This window comes from Conger conger, chromosome 10 (genome assembly GCF_963514075.1).
Source record: "Conger conger chromosome 10, fConCon1.1, whole genome shotgun sequence".
NCBI classification, from domain to species: Eukaryota; Metazoa; Chordata; class Actinopteri; order Anguilliformes; family Congridae; genus Conger; species Conger conger.
In genome coordinates this window covers 41514045-41537305 of record NC_083769.1, presented here as the reverse complement: position 1 = coordinate 41537305, position 23261 = coordinate 41514045, and the positions used below count along the sequence as shown (strand labels likewise).

General features: G+C 52.5%; 1 protein-coding gene across 10 annotated transcripts in view; it reads left to right on the top strand.

Moving 5' to 3' along the window:
- Window positions 1-23261, top strand: part of mib2 (MIB E3 ubiquitin protein ligase 2) — a 74786-nt gene that overhangs the window by 36825 nt on the left and 14700 nt on the right. For 5 of the 10 annotated variants that reach the window (XM_061257864.1, XM_061257862.1, XM_061257861.1 and 2 more), the window contains 10 exons: window positions 8988-9094; window positions 12819-13016; window positions 13439-13581; window positions 13812-13919; window positions 16173-16277; window positions 16589-16826; window positions 17701-17834; window positions 19519-19667; window positions 20858-21014; window positions 22568-22722. In XM_061257864.1, the coding sequence (XP_061113848.1) occupies window positions 8988-9094; window positions 12819-13016; window positions 13439-13581; window positions 13812-13919; window positions 16173-16277; window positions 16589-16826; window positions 17701-17834; window positions 19519-19667; window positions 20858-21014; window positions 22568-22722 (1494 nt within the window). Of the gene's footprint in view, window positions 1-7181; window positions 7577-8987; window positions 9095-12818; window positions 13017-13438; window positions 13582-13811; window positions 13920-16172; window positions 16278-16588; window positions 16827-17700; window positions 17835-19518; window positions 19668-20857; window positions 21015-22567; window positions 22723-23261 lie in introns of those variants that run through there. The other 5 variants (XM_061257867.1, XM_061257866.1, XM_061257859.1 and 2 more) reach the window with 5 other exon arrangements.

Genomic DNA, 23261 nt, shown 5'->3' with positions numbered 1-23261 from the left:
ATACAAATATTGCCAAGAATATGATTCTTGACTACCCTGGAATCAGTCTAGCCTTTGGGGATTCAATGAGTCAATGGGAGAACGCCAGCTTGGTTTCCATAGTTACTGGTCCACAGCCTAAAACTAGCATAAGCTCTTGCAGCATATGGGCACCGGTAGCCTCCCCCTCCCCTGTTAGAGATTCTGTAGGGAATAATACTACAACGCTGCCAAACCCCCGATCCTGCTACACAATCTGCTCCTAAATGCACCATGTTAATCACCAACATAGCATGTCTGCTCAGACTCTCTCCTTCCTTAGAGATTTTATTTTATTTTATTTTTTTATTAATGAACAAAAAAACAATTTGCACCTGGTGTGATGAAAATGCATCCTCTTCAGTTATCAGCGCTGGTGATTATTTATTTTATAGAAACGGGCTAATACGCGGAATTCAGTCAGAGCCGTTTAAGAACTATTCTCACCTGTAACCTTCGCCAGCAGGACCTGTGAGAGTCCCTAAGGGCACCTGTCAGGGCTGTTTTTTTAACTGTCTGCCCACCGGTTGGCTTCAGCTGTGATGCTGAGAAGGCCCACAAACGTCTGCTGAAGCGCCACCGCCTGTTAGCTTCGCCCCCGTCGTCTGGCTGGCGCCCCGTCTGCGGACCGGAACGAGACCAGACCTTCGTGTAGGAGGGCAGTATCCGACTGGCTGGCCTTCTGACTACCCCGCGCACTGTCTCTCACACGCGTAGCGCTACACGGCTACATATGGGTGCTGAGGTACGGGGGTTGTGGGGGATGTGCCGTACAGCATATGGGTGTGCATATGCTTAGAGGGAGCGGGCAAAACAACAACAACAACAACAACAGCCACAACCACAACAACAGCAACGACTTCCCGCGGTCAGCTAATCGGCTTGGGCGCAGCTACAGAGGCCCCGCAATGGGGCTTTGGGTAATCCTCCTTCTGCATGTCCAACAGCCCCAAGAGCACGGGGGTGGTGACCCCTCTCTACGTCTTTCACACTCCGGGCTCCTCTCTCGTGTTTAACTGAGCTAAGGGCCATGGTCTGTCTGAGCCTAATCCCCTTTTCTGTCTATCTTACTCTCTTTCTGTCTCTTTCGCTCTCTCTCTCCCTCTCCCTCTATCTCTCTGGGTCTCTCTCACTCGCTTTCTGGGTCTCTTTCTCTCTCTCTCTCTCTCTCTCTCTCTCACACTCTCACTCAGGAAAGGAGGTTTGGTTTGTTGGTCTTTTCCACCTAAACTGATGGTATTGTCCGTTCCCTCGGTTCAGTGGTAGCCGTTCTGTTCGAGTAAACAAAATGGGCGTCTTTACCTCAAACATTTTTAGCCATTTTATTAAGGCCCCCTATTGTTCAGTGTTGAGTGTTCTGTAGAAGTGTTACAATGCTGTATCTATTTCCACACATATCTGCTCCTCCCAGAGCCTTCTGCCTGGCTCTCTCTGGCTCTGCTGCATTCAGTTCTCCTTTGTCTTTTCGGGAAACGGGAACATCAGAGGCCATTTACTGTAAAGTAATAATTTCTTTTTTGTGTTGATTTCGTTGATTGTGAGTGGGCACTCACATGATTGCTGTTCATGAGAGGTGCAGTGTAAAATGGAGGGCGGCTGTTGGTTCTTTTTCTCGGGGTGAATAGAGGGGGTCTTTGGCTGGGTGTTATTGGGATGGCGAGAGAGGGTGTGGGGGGTTCATCCTCTTTACCGTGTGGTCGTAGGAGAGCTAATTGTTCTGTCTGCTTTGCCAACGCGCCTCCACCGGGACCCAGTGATCCTGAGACAGAGCTCCAGAGATGCTGTGCGGTTGCTGGGAGAAACGGCGATGCCCCTTCAGTCTGAGCTTTCCGCTGCAGGAGTGCGTCTGTGCCGCACTGGGGCGGAGAACAGGGCTCAGGAGCCGTTTCCGAGCAGAAACAGGAGTGCGTTATTGTATCTGGAGCAGCCTTGCCATTGGCTATGAGCAGACTCTTTTCATCTTCCTCCGGTTGGGGAAGTTTCCTGTCCAGCGGCCGTCCGTAATGAGACCATTATTATGTAAATTATTTTATTATGTATTTAGTCTGAGGAGTGCTGACTGCACTGTCCTGACATCTCATTGGGCGCAATTTACGGTCAAAGGCTTCCTCTTCCTCATATATTGCACAATGACTGCGGGTGTGCAAATGTGTTTGTGTGTGTGTGTGTGATGTGCACGTGTGTGTGTGTGTGAGTGTGTGTGTGTGTGTCTGTGCATGCGTGCTGTGTGTGTGTATGTGTGTGTGTGTGTGTGTGTGTGATTGGCCTGCAGTGGGACAGGGCCTATGGGACGATGTTGACGGGGGGGCTCTGCTCCCGTCAGGTTGGCTGCCCTGTGTGCATCCCCTCCCCCCGCTCATACACCCAGATCAGGAGCAGGTAGAGGGGGGTTCCAGCACACACCCTCATTTACAGCCCCCTCCAGGCCCTGTATTCCCCTAAAAACAGCACCGCCTCGCTGCTAATGCTCGGGAGTCGAGTGTGTACGTAAACCCGTATGCTCTCTTCATTGTGTAACCGTTTCCGAAACACAACACTGGAATGTGTGCGAACCCTCACTTTTATCAATCAGCAGTAACGCGGGTTGGAAGTCATTCCCAGTCTGTTCACGGGAAGCGAAGCACCAGACTAATTACAACGTGTCGCAGGAATGGGATGTAAAAACGGGGAAGCGTGTTTGTGCTGCGCGGGGAAAGAGCGGCTGAGAGCCGACGATGTTTTCTCAGGCTCCGGTGCCCAGGGGCCCCTGCTATCGCCTGTCAGTTTCACAACGCCGGAGCCCTTATCTCGGCCTCCTGGGCGGCCCGAAATACCGCCATCCCCCTCTGCGGAGCGCAGGCCGGCCCGGGCTGCCCCCTGGTAACTTTTAGTCACTTTTCCGCACCCGCACCCAGCGCTGTAGCATTACATTACATTATTGGCATTTGGCAGACGCTCTTATCCAGAGAGACGTACAGTTGATTAGCAGGAAACAGTCCTCCCCTGGAGCAATGCAGGGTTAAGTTCCTTGCTCGAGGGCCCGACGGCTGTGCGGATTTTATCGTGGCTACACCGGGATTCGAACCACCGACCTTGCGTGTCCCGGTCATGTACCTTAACCACTTGACGTCAGACCAAAGGGCGCTATGGGAGACCGCGGCCCCGGCCTGTGTGCGCTCCAAGGCTGACGTTCTCCAGAACGACACCCGGACTCAAGATACCCACTCCCACGTACTGCTGGTGTTTGTGAGCGATAAGCAGCGGTGCTGTTTCTGGTCTTTACTCAGTGCCGTGTGTTTGGAGTGCCTCTGCCTCTTGAGTGTTTTTAACTCTGCACACTCAACAAAAGCTGGATTACTGCACTGAGAAACACTTGAAACCGCCTTTGTTTTACTCCACTTTTACTCCAGGGTCTTAATCGGTGCAGTTATCCAGCTAACTCTATAAATCCTGCTTCATAACACGGACTCTGGTCGCTGGTGGCAGGGTTAAGCACAAAAAAAAAGAAGGAAAACTGGAAAAACTCCATTGAAAAATGGCCATTTTGATTTGTCATTTTCCATTTTAATTAAACATTGTATTCTTCAACCACTGACTTAAAGTTATAGGTGGACGCGTTGCTTACACACATCATGGCCCTGAAATCTGACCCCCAGGACTGGCTGAAGTAAGCCTGACCCCAGCTGAGACCGTAGTGCTGTAATACTGCTGTTTGAGTGGTCTGACTTAGCAAGGACCTGAAAATATTTATCGTCAGTGTGTAAATCGCAGCGTTATTTATAGGATTCACACCGTGTGGGGGGGAAAAAACGCTGGTATGCAGCCGGCATTGTTCCTGAGTGTGAAGCTAATTAATCAGCAAATGCCACTTAAATTAATCAGCCAGGAAGCTGGTTTGACCGACAGACCCAACCCAAAACAGAATCCTGCTTGGGGACTATTGTTTTTTCTGGAATTCTTGTGCGTGATGCATTAAGCTGGCTCCCAGCCGTGACTATCTGTGCAAGATGGCCGCCGTAATCTCCTGTTTGAACAGCAGAGCAGAAAAAAACGCCCACTGCATCGATCAGTCGTGGTGTACACACCCCGGGGTCCTGGTTTCACACACCGCAACTGCTCCCAGCGGGGGAGGAACATCTCTACTTCAGACTGTAGAAAAATACAGGTTCAGACCAGTAATGGCAATCTTTATTTTTTAGCCCTGTTCTGTTTTTGCGTTAATTTTTCATTTAGACTGATTGACCTTGTTTATTTGGTGTGTTTTTTGTTGACTAAAACATGTTCCACCCCCCCACCCACCCCCAGTGAGTTGTCTTTTTGGATTCCCCCCACCCCCGGGGTCTCATTGCCGTCTGGAAAGACTCTTGTCTGTTCAGGCCCCCCGTGATTCAGTGTTGAGTTGAGGGAACCTGAGGAAGGCGGAGGGGGAGAGTACAGTGAGCCTGAGATGTATTTATTTATTTTTTATTCCTGCGGGCTCGTATTGATCTCTGACACAGTGCCGGCCTGTTGGATCCAGCTTCACTGCTGCATTATTGTGCAGCTGAATCCAGAAAAACACTGTGAAATGAAGACGCTCCAAGTGTGTGGAAATGTGCTGAACAAACCTGTGAATTATCGGCGATCGAAATGATGGATTGGACTCAAATTATTGAGTGGTGAAGTCCGGTCAGGAAGTCGGTCCAAAGTGTGCTGCTTTTAGCTAATGAGTCTGCGATGGAGAGCACTAATCTAATCCTCATATTGAGTCGAAGATAATTTAAAACAAATAACAAGACGCTTCAATAGAACATTTCCTTTTCAACCAGTCCAATTCAATACTGATATTTCTTACACATTTCAGCTAAAGTGAATGTTGTCAGCGAACGATTCTGGGGAAAAAAATGCCAGGATTGATATTGTGCGCATTTTTATTTTGTTACATCATGTTTAAACTATCAGCAGATGACTTGCTCCAGGAACTTTGGCTGAGTTCTCACAGTGTTCGGGCAGGAAGACAATTGCTCATTTTACATCTGACCCGTAACCGATTAGTTCGCTTGGGAGAGTAAACAAAGGAATCACAATGGAAAATACTTAGCAGCCTTTTCTTTGTCTGTGCCGTGCGGTTTCACCACAGAGGCCCGGCAGTAGATGAAACCACGATCGTCAGTATACACTTTTACCCTCCTTACCTCAAACCAGCGGCGGCCAAACGATCCTTTTAATCTTTAAGAATGCGTTCCAGTAAACCGGATACTCACATTGCCGGCTTTGCATTGTTGACAAAATGGTTTTGCGTGCCACTGTTTCCTGGGCCTCCGGCGGGCCTCCCGAATGCCTGGAGAATATACGCTGTTGCTGTTCAGGGTGTTTGACGTTGGGAGTGCTCCAGTGCCGTGTTACAGTACGTCAAAGCTGACGCGCTGGGTGAGAGGATCTTGCCACAGCTTAACATTTTTACATAGTATCCCTTTATAGAGCTGGATGTACGTACGGAAGCCATTCGGGTCAAGGGCCTTGCTCTAGGGTGGGAGTCGTGCCTGCCGCCCGCAGCTGGGTTCCGGCCGAGCTTCAGATGATGAAGCAGTGGTGGAGAACTGGAGACGTCAACTGCCCTTTCAGTCGGGTCATCTCGGCCATTATCGTCGCCGTCTTCCACACGGGAGTGCAACACTGCTCTAGCACTGAGGTCCTTACCCATGTAGTCCCATGGCTCACTTGGTGGAGCAGTATACTATATGGAGTCCCCTGGGTTCTAAACGGCATTCATACATTGTTTCAGTATATGACCTGCTGCTGCTGTGGTTGAGGGACTCGTGCATACCTGATGCTTGTGCTAAGATATAGGGACTCGTACAGACCTGCTGCTCATGCTAAGTTGTGGGACTTGTACTTACCTGATGCTTGTGCTATGGTGGTTGGACTTGTACTTACCTGCTGCTTGTGCTAAGTTGAGGGACTTGTACTTACCTGATGCTTGTGCTAAGGTGGTTGGACTTGTACTTACCTGATGCTTGTGCTAAGGTGGTTGGACTTGTACTTACCTGATGCTTGTGCTAAGTTGAGGGACTTGTACTTACCTGATGCTTGTGCTAAGTTGAGGGACTTGTACTTACCTGATGCTTGTGCTAAGGTGGTGGGACTCATACTTCTAGGGCAAGGCTTCACTGCGAGCACCAAGCTGAACTCAGTGCATTTCATTTTGGTGAGCTGAACTTGGGAATGATTTCACAGCATCCTCCAGCGCTGTTCAGAGGGGGCCCCTTTAACACTGAAGCACAGTTTCTGTCGTTGGGTAACTGTTGTAATTGGATTCCCGCTCCTTCCGATAGGCCGTATCCCTGCAGATTAGGCCTCCTCCTCTAGCCCCTGTGTGCCCAGGTCAGCAGGTTAATTTTATTAAATTCCTCAGTGCAGATAAGGTAGACTCATGGGCCATGCCAAAGCCTCGCTCATATATTAGTGCTTGTGCTAGATGCTGGCGTGGTTTCACTGGGATTTATTTCTGTTCCAGAGTCTTATGTTGTACACTGTTCCAAGAGAAGGAGGTGGCTCTCATTTTGTCTCTGTCAGCTGCATTTTTGTCTTTTTCCTTTTTTAAAAAAATTTGCTTCACTCATTGCTGCTCCAGTGCTGTGTGTCATTTGAATGTTCAGATTTATTTAATGACGTTTTCCCCCTTAATCGATGAGTGTGGGGCCTGTCTGCACCGTCATATAATAGGCTGCCCTAAATTTCTGGCACTGTGCCTCTGTGCTACGTGCAGTGGCCTGCCGGGGCATATCGAATATCGGTCAATGTCCACTCACGCAAGAGTTCAAGGCCTTTATCCCTGTATATATATATATATATATATATATATAAATATACACACTCATAAGAGCCTCCTGGAAGTAGACTTCTATAAATAAGCGTGTATCCTCGTGTGACCTGGCTGTTGAGGAAGATTAAAGGTTAAGAGTTGACCCGCCAACATCTGTTGCGTCTCAGCGCCCGCGCGGGTTTGGGTGGGAGAGGGGCGGGGGCCGGGGCCCTGGGCGAGGACCGCTCCACTCTGGTCAGATCCTGATTCTCAAGGGTGTCCTGGCAACGGGAGGCTCAGGAGGGCCTTGTGGCTGGGGATTAGGTAACCGCCCCCGCCCCTCATCCTGCCCCGCCCAAGTCTATACATGCACCTCCGTCACTGAGTGGGCCAGGGCAGACAGCCCGACCTGGGGATTTGAACTTATTCCGCTCTAAGCCTCTAACAAGCAGAGGTGCTGTCGTTGTCCTGTGCGGGGCACCAGTTTTTCTCAGAAGAAGCAAAGTCGTTCGAGCGTGTGCCTGTCCAGGCTGGCTTTTCATGGATGACGCTAGTGATCAGAATGCCTGAGGCAACGTTAAGGCCGCTGAATAAAAGTGTGGCCACAGCGTCTGTGTCTCCGCGGTCAGCCGTGAGGAAGATTACAGCGAGGAAGACCTGGGGTCTCGCCGCTCAGTGAGGTTAAGTGCTGGACTGCCCTGATGGTGGAATGTAGGCTGAACACTGACCTTGTTACGAAAGTATGGGAATAGGCAGTTCCTTTGCACCCAGATCAGACCAAATCTTCACCATCAGGTAAGAGGTTTTTACATTTCTTTTTAAGTAATTATTTTTTTATAAATAATTACTGTTATTACCGTTGCTTTCCCCTTTTTACGTTTTTTCAGATTTTTCTAATCTAATCTCAGGTCTCATAGCATTGCTAGTACCTTCCAGAAATGTTTGGGGAAGTAATTTAAGGGGCAGATGCTATGGGATTGGTGGCAGTTACGAGTATATAAGTGAGGATTGAGATGTGGACTGCGTGTGTTTGGGATTTTAGTGGTCACCGTGGTTCAGTCCCTGAGTGTGAGGTCATATGGAAAGGCTGTTTATTTGGAAAGAGTGCGATTGAGCGTGATGCTAACCTTACCACGCTGATGCTAACAGAAACAGGACTCTAACTGCCACTCATATTCCCCCCCTTGGCTCTGTACCAGGGAAGGGAGTGATTGAGCGTGATGCTAAACACCCCGCGCTGATGCTAACAGACACAGGACTGTAGCTGCCGCTCATATTCCCCAGGAAGGAGAGCGATTGAGCGTGATGCTAACCGCACCGCGCTAATGCTAACACAAACAGGACTGTAACTGGCGCTCATATTCCCCCGCTTGGCTCTGTACCGGGGAAGGGAGCGATTGAGCGTGATGCTAACCGCACCGCGCTGATGCTAACACAAACAGGACTGTAGCTGCCGCTCATATTCCCCGTGAAAGAGTGCGATTGAGCGTGATGCTAACCGCACCGCGCTGATGCTAACACAAACAGGACTGTAGCTGCCGCTCATATCCCCCCCCCCCCCCTGGCTCTGTCCCGTGGTGTCGCGTGTTGTTTTGACACTCGCCACAGCCGGCGTGCCTCTCTTTAAGAAGTGTGTCAGCCCTGGTGACGTTGACCCGGGGGCCTGCGTGTCTGTCTGATGGGATCAGCGGCTGCTGGAGATTGAAAGGCATGCTATGTCAACACGGGCTACGTGCCGGGAGCGGTCGCCTTGACCACGGCACGAGGGGACCGTGCGTCGGTCGCTTCCGGTCCCGCGGCCTGCCCTCTGTGCCCCCCCTCACGGGCGCGGTCGAGTCACCGCGTCACCCCGCCTGACTGACCGTCCCCTACGCTGCAGTGTGTGTGTGTCTCATCCAGTCTTCCTTTACGTCTTACATTGTGTGTTTGTACGGTTTATTGTTCGTATTTGCTTCTGATGGCACCGGTTTCTGAGCAGACTTGGGAGGGGGGAAGAGTCTAAAACGAGACTGGCTCATTTTTACCTTTATCCAGTATGTGTGAAACAAGGTGCGATTGTTTCATTCCCAGCCACCTGGGAACATTATCGTATTGTGGATGAACGCCAAATGTTTTTCAGCCTTTTCTGTGTGAGGGTGACTTTCATCCGTCAGAGTATCAGAGTTGGGAGTTTGATTGACAGACCGCGTGTTTTTATTCTCCGCAGAGTGATCTTGGTGCCAAGGCAGAACCTGTCCCGGATCATCCTGAAGGGCATCTTCCAGGGCGTGAAAGTGGTTCGAGGACCTGATTGGGATTGGGGCAACCAGGACGGTGAGTGGTGCAGACGGGTGCTGAGTTCTGTCTCTGGGGGTCACGCGGAAGGTTCTAGTGATGCATGTGTGGCAAGCACACCACCTACCCTGCATGCCTTCCTCATCCACTACGCTGACCTTTTCAGTTACTGACTAAAATATGAGGGCGGCCTGTAGCGTACTGGTTAAGGTACATGACTGGGACACGCAAGGTCGGCGGTTCTAATCCCGGTGTAGCCACAATAAGATCCGCACAGCCGTTGGGCCCTTGAGCAAGGCCCTTAACCCTGCACTGCTCCAGGGGAGGATTGTCTCCTGCTTAGTCTAATTAACTGTACGTCGCTCTGGATGAGAGTGTCTGGCAAATGCCATTAATGTAATGTAATGGTGTTGAAAAGATGAGCAGTGAATTCCATCCCGTCGCCGTGAATGGAATCAAATCACAAGTAACTCCCATTTTGATTCAGCTTTTCTTCATTCCGTTATTTCTGTCACTGCATCCAGTGCCGCACAGAGTGTGCGTGTGGAGAGGTAATCGTGTAGCCGTGAGAAACGCAGAAGCCGAATAGGATGTGGTGTTTCTGTTCAGGACTATGCAGAGCGGGAATCATTAATTCAGTAACCTCCATCTTACGGAATGAGTCACTTGCTCTCTTCTGTGAAGAGTTTTTAACGAGTCTTTTGAAGTGGGCCGCGCAGTCTGGTGAACAGATGCGTCTCGGAGAGACTTCCTCAGAAGAAGAGGGCTTTGGTGCCTCTGCCGCCCTCCTTCCCGCGGTTCTGCAGAACGGGCAGACAGCGTCAGCGGATCACCCTCGCCGCCCCGCTCTGTGTTTTCCGGGCAGAACGAGACGCAACTCTGCGGTTAATGACTGCGCAGGGAACCCGCTTTAGTTTCCCGGTTGTGTTTGCGCCACGGTTTGCGCTGGTTTCCTGTCCTTTTCGCACAGCTCTTAAAGAATTCAAGAGCCAGAAAAACATTTTTGCGCATAATTACACTTCACCACTTTGGAGGACGTGATTAAGAGTGGTGAACTGCTGCTGAAATATAATGATTTTTATAACGAGATATTAAAAGGTCACATGATAGACCTGCTGCTTCTGTCCGGTTCGGTTTGCAGCATGTTCAGTTTTTTTTTTTGGCGTTTTTTTTCACAGTTGAAATGTGCTGTTGTGTGTGTGTGTGTGTGTGTGTGTGTGTACTTCAAGGTGTACGTGTGAGCTGTCAGTGTCAGGTGTCTGGTTATGTGTTGGCCTTTATTGCGCCTTGGCCACAAGCTCACAGAATGAGTCAAAATGTCTGGGTGCTGTCTTTGAAATCTATGTGGGGGGGTGGGGGTGGGGGATTCAGCCATCTGTACTTCTGTTCTGCTTTACAGGGGAGATCTTGTCACTTTTGAAACGGAGGTCTCATGTGCTTGAGTGGTTTCTCAATTCACTTCAATTCAATTCAATTTTATCTGTATAGTGCTTTTTTTACAAAGGGCTTTACAGAGACCTGAGCCCCCAGGAGAAAGCTGAGGTTGCTAGTGGTGATGAAAACCTCCCTGGTTGGGAACATTATAGGGAGAAATCTTGAGCAGGACCTGACACAGAGGGGGGGCCCATCTGTTGCTGGCTGCCTCTTCAGTTGTCCAATGTGTGGTAACGCACGTTGGAGGCTGCCTGGGATTTTACGCCGTGGTTTAGAGGTTGTGTCAGAAGTCTCTGTTCCCTGTACCTGCTTCCCCACGACATAACACCTTTCATTCGGTGAAAGGGGGTATGTCAATTGACAGGTGACAGCCTTGCGTAAGTACAGAGCCACACTGTTGTGCTTCCTCTGTGCCTTACAGGTGACCCTAGATTTTATGTGTCTTTGTGTTTGTTTGAATGTGTTTGTGTGTGTTTGTCTGTGTGTGTGCGTGTGCGAGTGTGTGCGTGTGCGAGTGTGTGTGTGCGTGTGTGTGTGCGCGTGTGTGTACAGGGGTGGGTTAGCCTAGCAGGTTAGACAGTCTGTTTGGTAAGAAGCGCATCAGTCCAGCGCAGCAGGATTTGGGCGGTGAGCAGGAGCAGATCCATACGTGGGGGAGCTCCACAGGGCAGATCCATACGTGAGGGAGCTCCACAGGGCAGATCCATACGTGCGGGAGCGCCACAGAGCAGCCCCGTAAAAGGCCTGAAGAGCAGGTCTGTGGAGAGAGGTTAATGTCCACAGGAAGGGAGTCCTGCGTTTCATCAGCAGCTCGGCTAGACACGCAACTCTGGCCCGTTAACGTCAGAAGAATGGAGCTCTAGAAGATCAGAGCAGAAGGCTGACCGAGGCTTCTCATATTAATGCTCCGATATTGCTAAATGTAGGCTGGTGGCTTTGTCTGTTGGGAAATTAATAAGTTGGTGAATGTTTTTTTTACAGTTTCAGGTAGTAAAAGCAGGTTCAATGCCAGGGGGTTTGGGCCCCATGAAAAATATTTGGGCCCCACTACCCCAGGCCACCGCTGTCACTGCACAATTACAGCCCTCTTTTCTGAGGGCCGCTGTCTTGTCAGAAATTGTTGAAATGATCCGAGCTTGCCCCACCCCACTCCCCCGTCCGGTGCTGTTGGGCAGGAGATACAGTGGTTTGTAGTGTGCGGAGTGTGGAGATAACGTCTCGGAGGTCGTGCGTTTACTCCCAAGCGACTTCACCGCTTCGCGCGTCTCATCTTTGATGCTGTGTCTTTGTCCTCGCTTTCATCACCAAAACTTTCGTACGAGTCATCCTCGCTGTTTTCTTTTCCCCCCGACTGTCCGATGCTCTCTGTGTCGTTTTTCCCGCTTCTTTTCTGTGTTGTTTTGCTTGTTTTTCTGTGTGTTTTTTTTTGTCGTTGCTGTGAATGTGTGTTGGTGCGTCGGCGAGGCGGCCCCTTTGACGGAGCGGCTGGCTGGTAGGTTTTCGCGGGAGCGCTGAAGCGCCGTCGGCCCTCGGAGCGGAGAGCGGGCGGCGCACTGCGCCTCGTTCGCCGGGACAGGACCACAGGCGTCTCCCACCCGCGCTCTGTGTCTGCGCTCCCCGGCGCAGTCTCAGAAGTCTGTCCAGAAGCGTGTTACTGGTGTAGATATGCAGATCCGTGGAGAGGCCTCGGCCGCACGCTTCCGCTCCGAGCCCCCCGCTCCCCTCCGATGGCGCCTCTCGTGTGCTTCTTGTTCTTGTTTTTGTTTTTGTTTCTGTTTCTTTGTTTTTTGTTGGACACGGCCCGGTCACAGTGGAGCGTTTGGCTCTGTGAGCTGCGTCGGCCAGAGAGCAGTCAGCCTCAGATCCTGCAGCCTTATTGTGTCTTATTCAGCCGGGCCCCATCCTCCAGTCTGTGAAAACATCCTGCCTTTACCTCCATTTCTGCAAAAGTGCATTTCTTCTTTTCTCATATCCTGCTTACCCTCTGCTAGGACCCCCCTTGCTGTACAACCCTCTCCCCCTCCCCTCCCCCCTGCTATTACCCTCTCCCCTCCCCTCCTCTCCCCCTGCTACAATCCTCTCTCCTGCTCTTCTCCCCTCTCCCCTCTCCCCCCTGCTATAACCCTCTCCCCCTTTACTCCTCTCCCTCCCTGTTATAACCCCCCCTGCTACAGTATAACCTCCTCCCCTCCCCTCCTCTTCCCCCTGCTATAACCCTCTCCCCCTTTACTCCTCTCCCTCCCTGTTATAACCCCCCCCTGCTACAGTATAACCTCCTCCCCTCCCCTCCTCTTCCCCCTGCTATAACCCTGTCCCCCCTCTCTGTAAGCAGGAGGAGAGGGGAAGATTGGGAAGGTGGTGGACATCCGGGGCTGGGACACTGAGTCGGGCCGAAGCGTGGCCAGTGTGACCTGGGCCAACGGTACCACCAACGTCTACAGGATGGGCCACAAGGGCAAGGTGGACCTCAAATACGTCTCTGACGTAGCCGGGGGATATTACTACAAGGAGCACCTCCCCAGGCTAGGTAGGGGCCGAGCCCACGAAGAAGCATGCTGACTGAGCTTTTTTCTTTTCGGTTTCCTCCATCTGTCTGAATGGTGTAATCCATGGGTGACTGCACTCAGTGACCACTGTATTAGGTAGAGCAGTACAACAGTGGTAGCCAGGAGGATATCTCTGCACACAATGCATCAAACCTCTGAGTGGATTGGCTACGGCAGAAGAAGTCTAAAAAATAAACAGATAAATAAACAGGTCCTGTATATAAGCATAATGTGTGTGTGTGTGTGTGTGTTTGTGGGTGTGAGGTTAAGTATGCTAATGTCCATGTTTTTAACATCAAAGGCTGTAACAGCCAAGAAAGTTCATCAAATGAATAATTTCCTGAACATTGTGACATGGTGTGTGTGTGTGTGTGTGTGTGTTTGCGTGTGTGTGTGTGCGTAGGGGAACACGCAGAGCTGCAGAGACAGGAGAGTGCAGATGGACACACCTTCCAGCAGGGGGACAAAGTGAAGTGTCTGCTGGAGGTGGACATCCTCAGGCAGATGCAGGAGGGCCACGGAGGCTGGAACCCTAAAATGGCGGAGGTAGCGTCTATTTGCATTTAATTACTCTTAATAATACATTCAGCCCACAAAATGCATACACACACAAACACTCAAATTCCCTCCCTTTCCTAACTCAAAATCCCATAATAATTTCTAAAATTTTACAGAAACAAATAGCTCTTAATGAGTTTTTGAAGAGTGGGTAAAGCGTGGGGGGCGGGGGGTGAGGCTGTGATTAAAAGGTTCCCCTGGGCCTCGTCTCTCTGCAGTACATCAGCAGAATCGGGACCGTGCACCGGATCACAGACCGGGGGGATGTCCGGGTCCAGTACAGCAATAACATCCGCTGGACCTTCCACCCGGGAGCGCTGACCAAGGTAAGGGCTGGGGGGGTGAGTCAGGGCCTGGGGGGGTGAGTCAGGGCCTGGGGGGTGAGTCAGGGCCTGGGGGGGTGAGTCAGGGCCTGTGGGGGTGAGTCAGGGCCTGTGGGGGTGAGTCAGGGCCTGGGGGGGTGAGTCAGGGCCTGGGGGGTGAGTCAGGGCCTGGGGGGTGAGTCAGGGCCTGTGGGGTGAGTCAGGGCCTGTGGGGGTGAGTCAGGGCCTGGGGGGGTGAGTCAGGGCCTGGGGGGGTGAGTCAGGGCCTGGGGGGGTGAGTCAGGGCCTGGGGGGTGAGTCAGGGCCTGGGGGGGTGAGTCAGGGCCTGGGGGGGTGAGTCAGGGCCTGGGGGGGTGTGTCAGGGCCTGGGGGGGTGAGTTAGGGCTTGGGGGGTGAGTCAGGGCCTGGGGGGTGAGTCAGGGCCTGGGGGGGTGAGTCAGGGCCTGGGGGGGTGAGTCAGGGCCTGGGGGGTGAGTCAGGGCCGGGGGGGGTGAGTCAGGGCCCGGGGGGTGAGTCAGGGCCTGGGGGGTGAGTCAGGGCCTGGGGGGGTGAGTCAGGGCCTGGGGGGTGAGTCAGGGCCTGGGGGGGTGAGTCAGGGCCTGGGGGGTGAGTCAGGGCCTGGGGGGGTGAGTCAGGGCCTGGGGGGTGAGTCAGGGCCTGGGGGGGTGAGTCAGGGCCTGGGGGGTGAGTCAGGGCCTGGGGGGGTGAGTCAGGGCCTGGGGGGGTGAGTCAGGGCCTGGGGGGGTGAGTCAGGGCCTGGGGGGTGAGTCAGGGCCTGGGGGGGTGAGTCAGGGCCTGGGGGGGTGAGTCAGGGCCTGGGGGGTGAGTCAGGGCCTGGGGGGGTGAGTCAGGGCCTGGGGGGTGAGTCAGGGCCTGGGGGGGTGAGTCAGGGCCTGGGGGGGTGAGTCAGGGCCTGGGGGGGTGAGTCAGGGCCTGGGGGGTGAGTCAGGGCCTGGGGGGGTGAGTCAGGGCCTGGGGGGTGAGTCAGGGCCTGGGGGGGTGAGTCAGGGCCTGGGGGGGTGAGTCAGGGCCTGGGGGGGTGAGTCAGGGCCTGGGGGGGTGAGTCAGGGCCTGGGGGGGTGAGTCAGGGCCTGGGGGGTGAGTCAGGGCCTGGGGGGGTGAGTCAGGGCCTGGGGGGTGAGTCAGGGCCTGGGGGGGTGAGTCAGGGCCTGGGGGGTGAGTCAGGGCCTGGGGGGGTGAGTCAGGGCCTGGGGGGCTACAGCATGTAACAGCATCACCTGCTCGCACACTGCAGCCGGGACAGGTCTCAGGCTTAACATAGGCCGACGCGCTGCGAGATCCCGACCGTTAAACAAGGTTGTATTTCATAGGCTGACCACGCGCTCCGATACCGACTCGCTCCTGCGTAGCGCGGTTGAAGTGATATTGGGCGTCTGCCTCTGTAAGGCTTTAACAGGCTCATTTAACGCGTCCCTGGGGTTGCCCTGCACACGTTAGCAGTTATAAAGCGCACATTAGGGCTCAGTAATCCATCCCGTGGGCGCGCGAGAACATTAAACACTGCAGAAACGGGGGAACGGAGACCTGCTCCGCGCCAGAGGCTCTGCAGCTGAAGGGCCTTCGTTAACGCCGCTCAGAGAGGGGCCCGCTAACGCGCTCGGGACAGACCCAGGCCCTGCCCTCCGCCACAGGAGCAGAGCCTTATGGGTACTCATTCTCCTGCTGCTAGCATCTCAGATGCACCTGGGTGGCATTCAGCCCCGGTGAAACGTGTTGTTCAACACAGAAACCGTAGCGAAACGTGCAGTGGCAAAACACTGTCCGGTTCAACCTTGGCGTGACGGTCACTACAGTGGTTGAGTCTGCAGCACTCATCTCTGGTAATCAGGGGTATTTTAAAGGAACTATGAGCAGGGATCAGATGATTGTGTGCCTGGTGCCCTTTCCTGTTACCGTGTCAGGGAAACAACATGCAAATGTCTGCGCATGGACTGCACCGTCTGTCGTCAAAGAGAAGCTCCTGCTTCTGAGAAAGCCATAATCCAAACAGGGCCTCGGCTGAATGGCTAATACCTCTTTATTATTTTATTTTCCCTTTTTCCTTCACAGTGCCATTCCAGTCACACACTGTGGAGGCGTCTCTTTGCATAAACAGAGCAGAACAGATTTGGAGAGGATAGGATTTGAATTGCAAAGCAGGTTCTATAGAGGCCGGGCGGATTCAGTGTCCCGCCGTCGTGTCAGCGTGTGTGTGTGTGTGTGTCCCACGCTGAGATTGGAGGTGCCTCTCCCCAGGTGAACACGTTTGGGGTGGGGGACCTGGTGCGTGTGCTGGAGGACATGGAGAGCGTGAAGAGGCTACAAGCCAGCCACGGCGAGTGGACCGACAGCATGGCGCCCGTGAGTACTTCCTGTCCCTGCGTCCCCCCCACTTCCTCCGCCGTCTTGTTCTTCGTCTCTTCTTTGCGTTTGTTCGTCTTTTCTGTTGTCTTGTTTTTTTTTTCTGTTGTCTTTGTTGTTTTTCTTTCTTCGGCTCGCGCCTCAGCTGGCGGACTGCCCCCGCTCTCCAGCGCGGCTCAGCCGTTTCCACGGACGCGCCCCGGTTACCGGCGCAGGTGTCTGGAGGAAGCGAGGCGTCCCCCGGCGCGCTGCGGTGGGGCCGTCGGCAGATGTGCAGTGCCTCTAACCCGCTCCTCCTCCCCCCCCCCCAGGCCCTGGGACAGGTGGGGAAGGTGCTGAAGGTGTACGCTGACGGGGACCTCCGCGTGGCCTTCGGGGGCCAGACCTGGACCTTTAACCCCGCCTGCCTGACGGCCCAGGCGGTGGAGGTGGACGCCAACCTGCTGACGGCAGAGAGCCCGCGGGAATCAGGAAGTAAGGGCTCAGAGGATGGTCCCGCGCACGGAGCGACACGTCCCAGCGCTCACTGCTCGTCCAGCAAGCCACCCTGTATGTCCCTCTGTTCCCCCTCCTCTCCTCTCCTCTCCTCTCTCTTTTCAGCATCCTCCTCTCATGCCCGGCCTCCCTGCAGGCAGGCCTGTGTTCATTCATCGGGTGTCTTATCATCGTCGGCCATTTTGTTTGGTTGTTTTTTTTTTTGTTTTGTTTTTGTTTCGTTAACTTTGGCACTTTCCTGCATGCTACGGTGTTGGGTTTTCCGTTGGGTTTTGTGGGGAGGTGTGTATGTGACGTGTGAGCTCATAATCCCCGGTGTGTGTGTGTGTGTGGCTCGTGGTCATCTTTCACGCTCACCCTACGCTGGGTGGTGGTTCTGGGGGTGTGTCAGCTGGCCTGCTCACTGTCTGTGGGGCTGTGTCCTCCTAAATAAAGCCGCTGTTCTCATCCTGCATTTCAAAAACGGGGCATTTTGACTCATTCCACCGGTCCGCTGTTCTGGGTCGGAGCGCTGAGGCAGTGCTTTGATGCACAACGTGTTTAAAAACAAGTGAAATGGAATTCCGGGTGTTCAGGTCTCACTGAGTCATCGATTAATAACCTGACATACAGTGCAAGCAGGTGTACTTCCACCAGCTGAGGTTCTGACCGACCCTCTCTTTCTCTCTCTCCCCCCCCCCTCTCATTATCTCTCTCCCTCTCCCCCCTCTCTCTCACTCTCTCTCTTCCCCCATCTCTCTCTCTCTCTCTCCCTCTCTTCCCCCCTCTCTCCCTCCCTCTCTCTCTCCCTCTGTCCCTCTCTCCCCCTCTCTCACCCTCTCTCCCTCCTTCTCTGTCTCTCTCCCCCCTCTCTCTTTCTCTCCCTCCCTCCCTCCCTCCCTCTTTCTCCCTCCCTCTCTCTCCCTCCCCCCCCTCTCTCCCTGTGCAGGCACTGTGATCTCGGTCCTGGAGAAGCTGTTGGCCCAGTCCACGGAGCCGGACAGCCCCGGCCGGCTGGTGATCGAGGCCGCGCACGGCAGCGCCGCCAAGGTCCGGGACCTGCTGCAGAAGTATCCGGAGAAGGTGGGTGATGTCACTTCCTGCTTCCTCTGCCCCAGGGCAAGTCTAGTCACCGGGGAGAACGTTCCAGGACCCCACATCGGACCTTTCATTCAGTTAATTTTTGTGGTGTCCATACGCTGTGAAAAATGGAAATGTATCTGACAGGATGCAGGCCGTGCTATTGGCCGAGGAAGAGAGGGATCGATATGTTATTGTCTGTGGTGTAATGGGCCCCTCTGTCCCTGGGTACGTCCCAATAACTCTGAAAAATGTATCCTCCTTTCCCGCTGGAGGGGAGGAGGATGCATTTTTTTTTTTAGCATTGGAATGTACCCCCTGTGTGTGTCTCGCTTGAATGAGGAAGTGACATGCACTTCCTGCTCCTGTGAATCGCAGAAGAGATCAGTATTGTCAGCACTGACAGCTGGAGGAAGCTGTGTGTGTGTGTGTGTGTGTGTGTGTGTGTGTGTGTGTGTGTGTGTGTGTGTGTGTGTGTGTGTGGGTGTGTGTGTGTGTGTGTGTGGGTGTGTGTGTGTGTGTGTGTGTGTGTGTGTGTGTGTATAATGGTGTTTGTGTCCTGCAGGTGGACATACAGAACCAGGGGAGTGTGTGTGAGTGTGAGTGTGTGTATATCTGTATAATGGTGTTTGTGTCCTGCAGGTGTGAGTGTGCGTATAGTTGTATAATGGTGTTTGTGTTCTGCATGTGTGTGTGTGTGTGTGTGTGTGTGTGTGTGTGTGTGTGAGTGAGTGTGCGTATATTTGTATAATGGTGTTTGTGTCCTGCAGGTGTGTGTGTGTATGTGTATAATGGTGTTTGTGTCCTGCAGGTGGGTGTGTGTGTGTGTGTGTGTGTGTGTGTATAATGGTGTTTGTGTCCTGCAGCTGTGTGTGTGTGTGTGTGTGTGTATAATGGTGTTTGTGTCCTGCAGGTGGGTGTGTGTGTGTGTAATGGTGTTTGTGTCCTGCAGGTGTGAGTGTGCGTATATTTGTATAATGGTGTTTGTGTCCTGCAGGTGTGTGTGTGTGTGTGTGTGTGTGTGTGTGTGTGTGTGTGTGTGTATAATGGTGTTTGTGTCCTGCAGGTGGACATACAGAACCAGGGGAGTGTGTGTGAGTGTGTGTGTGAATAATGGTGTTTGTGTCCTGCAGGTGGGTGTGTGTGTGTGTGTGTGTGTGTGTGTATAATGGTGTTTGTGTCCTGCAGCTGTGTGTGTGTGTGTGTGTGTGTATAATGGTGTTTGTGTCCTGCAGGTGGGTGTGTGTGTGTGTGTAATGGTGTTTGTGTCCTGCAGGTGTGAGTGTGCGTATATTTGTATAATGGTGTTTGTGTCCTGCAGGTGTGTGTGTGTGTGTGTGTGTGTGTGTGTGTGTGTGTGTGTGTGTGTATAATGGTGTTTGTGTCCTGCAGGTGGACATACAGAACCAGGGGAGTGTGTGTGAGTGTGTGTGTGAATAATGGTGTTTGTGTCCTGCAGCTGTGTGTGTGTGTGTGTGTGTGTGTGTGTGTGTGTGTGTGAATAATGGTGTTTGTGTCCTGCAGGTGTGTGTGTGTGAGTGTGAGTGTGTGTATATCTGTATAATGGTGTTTGTGTCCTGCAGGTGTGTGTGTGTGTGTGTGTGTGTGTGTGAATAATGGTGTTTGTGTCCTGCAGCTGTGTGTGTGTGTGTGTGTGTGTGTGTATAATGGTGTTTGTGTCCTGCAGGTGGACATACAGAACCAGGGGAAGACGGCTCTGCAGGTGGCTGCCCACCAGGGGCACATGGAGGTGGTGAAGGTGCTGCTCCAGGCCAACAGCAGCATCGAGGTGAAGGATGAAGACGGAGACACCGCCCTGCACTACACCGCGTTTGGGTGAGCGGCGTCGCCGTGGCTACCGGCCCGCGGGACCCACAGACGGGTCCCCTGTCTCTCAGCACAGCCCGAGATCAGCGCCTTAGCCCTCTGAAGAGCAGGCTTTTTGGAATGTTTTTCTTCTCATCAGTGTTCTAGGTTTCAGTTACCAGTAGCGATTGTGACATCAGCATGAGAATCTTCTGTTAAGAACATTCTAATCACATATTTATGATCTTACACAAGGCACAATCAGTAATCCACAGAAATTTCCACAGAAATTTGGTTTGCTTTTTGACAGAAATTATGTGGATGGCAAAGAAATACCTTGATGGATCATGGTAATTGCAGTGTTTAACGGCTTTCACTACCATCTTGGTGACCTGGGCTCCAACTTTGCTTGGCCCCCTGAATGATAAACTCTGATACTGAGCCTTTCTGACTGTTGCAGTTTGCATAAGACTGCTGTGGCAAGTGCATCTGAGGTAGTTTATTTTATAGCAAGGAGCTGAGCTGAGCAAGGACTCCAAAATGTCTGTTATATAAGAATGGAGAAGAATGAAACGCAGAAGACTTCCTTTTGAAGTGCTTTTTATGAAGATCTTTACCGTTATTTGTATAAGGGGACTAATTATATACCATTTTACCATGGTTTTTGCTCATTATTAGCCGTTAGCAGTATATTATAACCAAAATTACGGAGTGGGCCTTTAAGGATTTCAGAATCTGAGTGTCAGCTGTTGCATATCTAAAGGATTGGATTACTAATTCCTGGAGAGGGGGTAAGGAGGATTTGACACATTTGATGTCATTGCAGTCTTGGCAGTCTCTTGGTGTCTCCCTTCCTGCTGTTAATCAATGTGTGTTTGTCTCTGTGTGTGTGTGTGTGGTGCCTGTGAATGGTGTGTGTGTGTGTGTGTGTGGGGTGTGTACGTGTACGTGTGTGTGTGCGTGTGCGCTGTGTGGGTGTGTGTGTGTATGTTTGTGTGTGTATGCGTGTGTGCGCTGTGTGTGTGTGTGTGTGTGTGTGGTGTGTCTATGGTGTGTGTGTGTGTGTGTGTGTGTGTGTGTGTGTGTGTGTGTGTGTGTATGGTGTATGGTGTATGGTGTGTGTGTGCATGTGTGTATGGTGTATGGTGTTTGGTGTGTGTATATGGTGTATGGTGTGTATGGTGTGTGTGTGTGTGTGCGCGTGTGCTGTTGCCGTGCAGAAACCAGCCGGAGATCGCCCGTCTGCTGCTGAGTAAAGGGGTGAATGTCAACCTGCTGAATAACTCCATGTGCACCGCGCTGCACATCGCCGTCAACAAGGGCTTCACCGAGGTGGTGCGGGCGCTGACCGAGCACGCCGCCGACGTCAACCTGCAGGTGTGCCCCAAACCCACCGCCCCTTTCCCCCTGTAACGCCGTTTACCTTACTTTAGTGCAGGGGTGTTCAGTCTGTTCTGATCCAGGGACCCCCACCCAGGCCCAAAGGCATCCAGGGGATCCCCCCCCATCATACGTTAAAAAGGGTTACATTGAAAAAAATAAACTTTCTATTGAATACGTTTCCAAATATGTATGTGGTCATTGCATATCCATGCTGACCAGGGGACCCCTACAGTTCCTTCAAGGCCCCCCAGGGGTCCACACCCCCCCCTAGTTCTAGCATGTTCCGTGCCCTGTGTGGGGTTAACCTCCGGATCTCCGGAGCCTGCATGACGTGTCACAGAGCTGTGAGCTCGGAGCGGGCTGGGGGCCCCGGGGCCGGGTGGGGAGTTCGTTGTGTGTCTGAAGTCAAATGTCAGTCTGGAGGAGTGCGGTTTCACACCCCTGCTGTTCAGAGCGTCCCGCGGGAGTGTTACCCCCCCCCCCGGCTTTCGGCGCTGAGTCACGGGGCTGTCGCTGCGTCTGCCGTGCGCACGATCCCCCGGCTGACCCATCCGTTCCCTTCCGCCAGCAAAGTTTTACCGGCTCCCAACTTTCCCCGCTAACGTTCCCTGCGTCCTGTCGGAAGCGGGCCCTTGTAGCGGCTTCCTCTGGGACCCGTCTCGCGCCCTGTTTACCGCTCCGTCCCCGTTCCCGAGGCCCAGAGAACACCGCGTTTGGAGTCCGAGCGCAACGCGTCGAACGGCACATTCCTCCCGCTGCTCACGCCTAAAAATAGAAGGCTTTCTTTTCTCTTCCTGTTTTTAACGTTAGCTTCCAGCGCGGAAACGTTCGGGGCTGATCTGTGCGGATTGTGGTGAAAGTGGCTGCGTTTCTCGTGCCGTTACTCAGTGTGGGAAGTCTGAGGCTGAACCGAAATCACGTGCATCAGAGACACGCATCACATGACAAAGGAATGAGTTTGCTCTTTGTGCTGCATAAGAATGGCAGAATTGATAGCACAAGGTCAATACAATATATCATATAATCTTATATAAATGTGATATATATATTTTATATTATATCATCTTTTCATTGTTCCTCAGAAGGACCTGTTGTTAAGTCAGGGGTTCTCAAAGTTCCTCTAGGGAGTTTTTTTGTTGTTATTGCCTCGTGCTGTTTGGGGGCTGGTGTTTCCCCTTCTTCCCTTCTGTGACTCTGTAAAACATCTTCGTGACAGTCTTCTTTGAGAATTGCTATATAAATAAAATATAATTTAATTTAATTGTCACGACCCCAAATGAATGTTCACAGATTTACGCGATCCCAACAGTTGGCCCATGCATATTCCCTTTAGCCGTGACTATAATTACAATTTTCAATATGGCTTCTCGTGCCTTGTTGCTCATTACTGGTTTAGCTGTGTATTTCGACATTATTATACGTGTAATATGATGTAATACACATATTACAAAATGTAATGAGACAAAATGTTCTTTTTTGGGTTTTTTTCATTGTGACCGACATTTTGGGAACCGCAGTGCTAAGCCCTTCACTTCCTGTGTTTGCAGGACTCCTACGGAGACACGCCCCTTCACGACGCCATCGCCAAAGACTTCCGCAGCATCATCGAGATCCTGACGGTGGTGCCCAACATCGACTTCACCCAGCAGAACAACCGCGGCTTCAACCTCCTGCACCACGCCGCTCTGAAGGGGAACAAGCTGTGAGTACCCACAACCCCCTGCAGCCTGCACTACGTTTCCCAGAGGGCTCTTCTGCTGCTCTTCTCCTTCTCAGCTCAGACTGGTGGTGGAATGGCAGTGAGTCTGTGCAGTGAGTACAGTCGGTGGTGGAGGGAGTCTGGATATTGTGAGTCCTAGGAAAGGCCGATTCTGTCGGCTCTCATCTCTCAGTCTCTCTGCTTCAGTCTAATTTAGCCAAAACATGCTTCGTTTCGATCGTTCCCCTCCTGGGACTCGACGACCTGCTCTTGTTTTACGTCCAGCTTGAAAACTTCCAGGTTACTTCTTTAGTGCAGAAGCAGTCCGTTGCCCTCGGATAAAGGGTTTGTTCAGGAGAGCGCGTGTGTGTGAGTACACACTCGCGTGTTTGCGGTTACACGGTAAAAACACGGGACAGCTTGCGGTGAGTCACGGCGGGCTTGCGGGCTCGCCGCGGCGTGGGGGAGCTGGGAATCTCCCCCGGCGGCGTTCACACCGCTCTGAGTCAGGGGTCGCCGGGGGCGACCGCTCCCACGCCGCG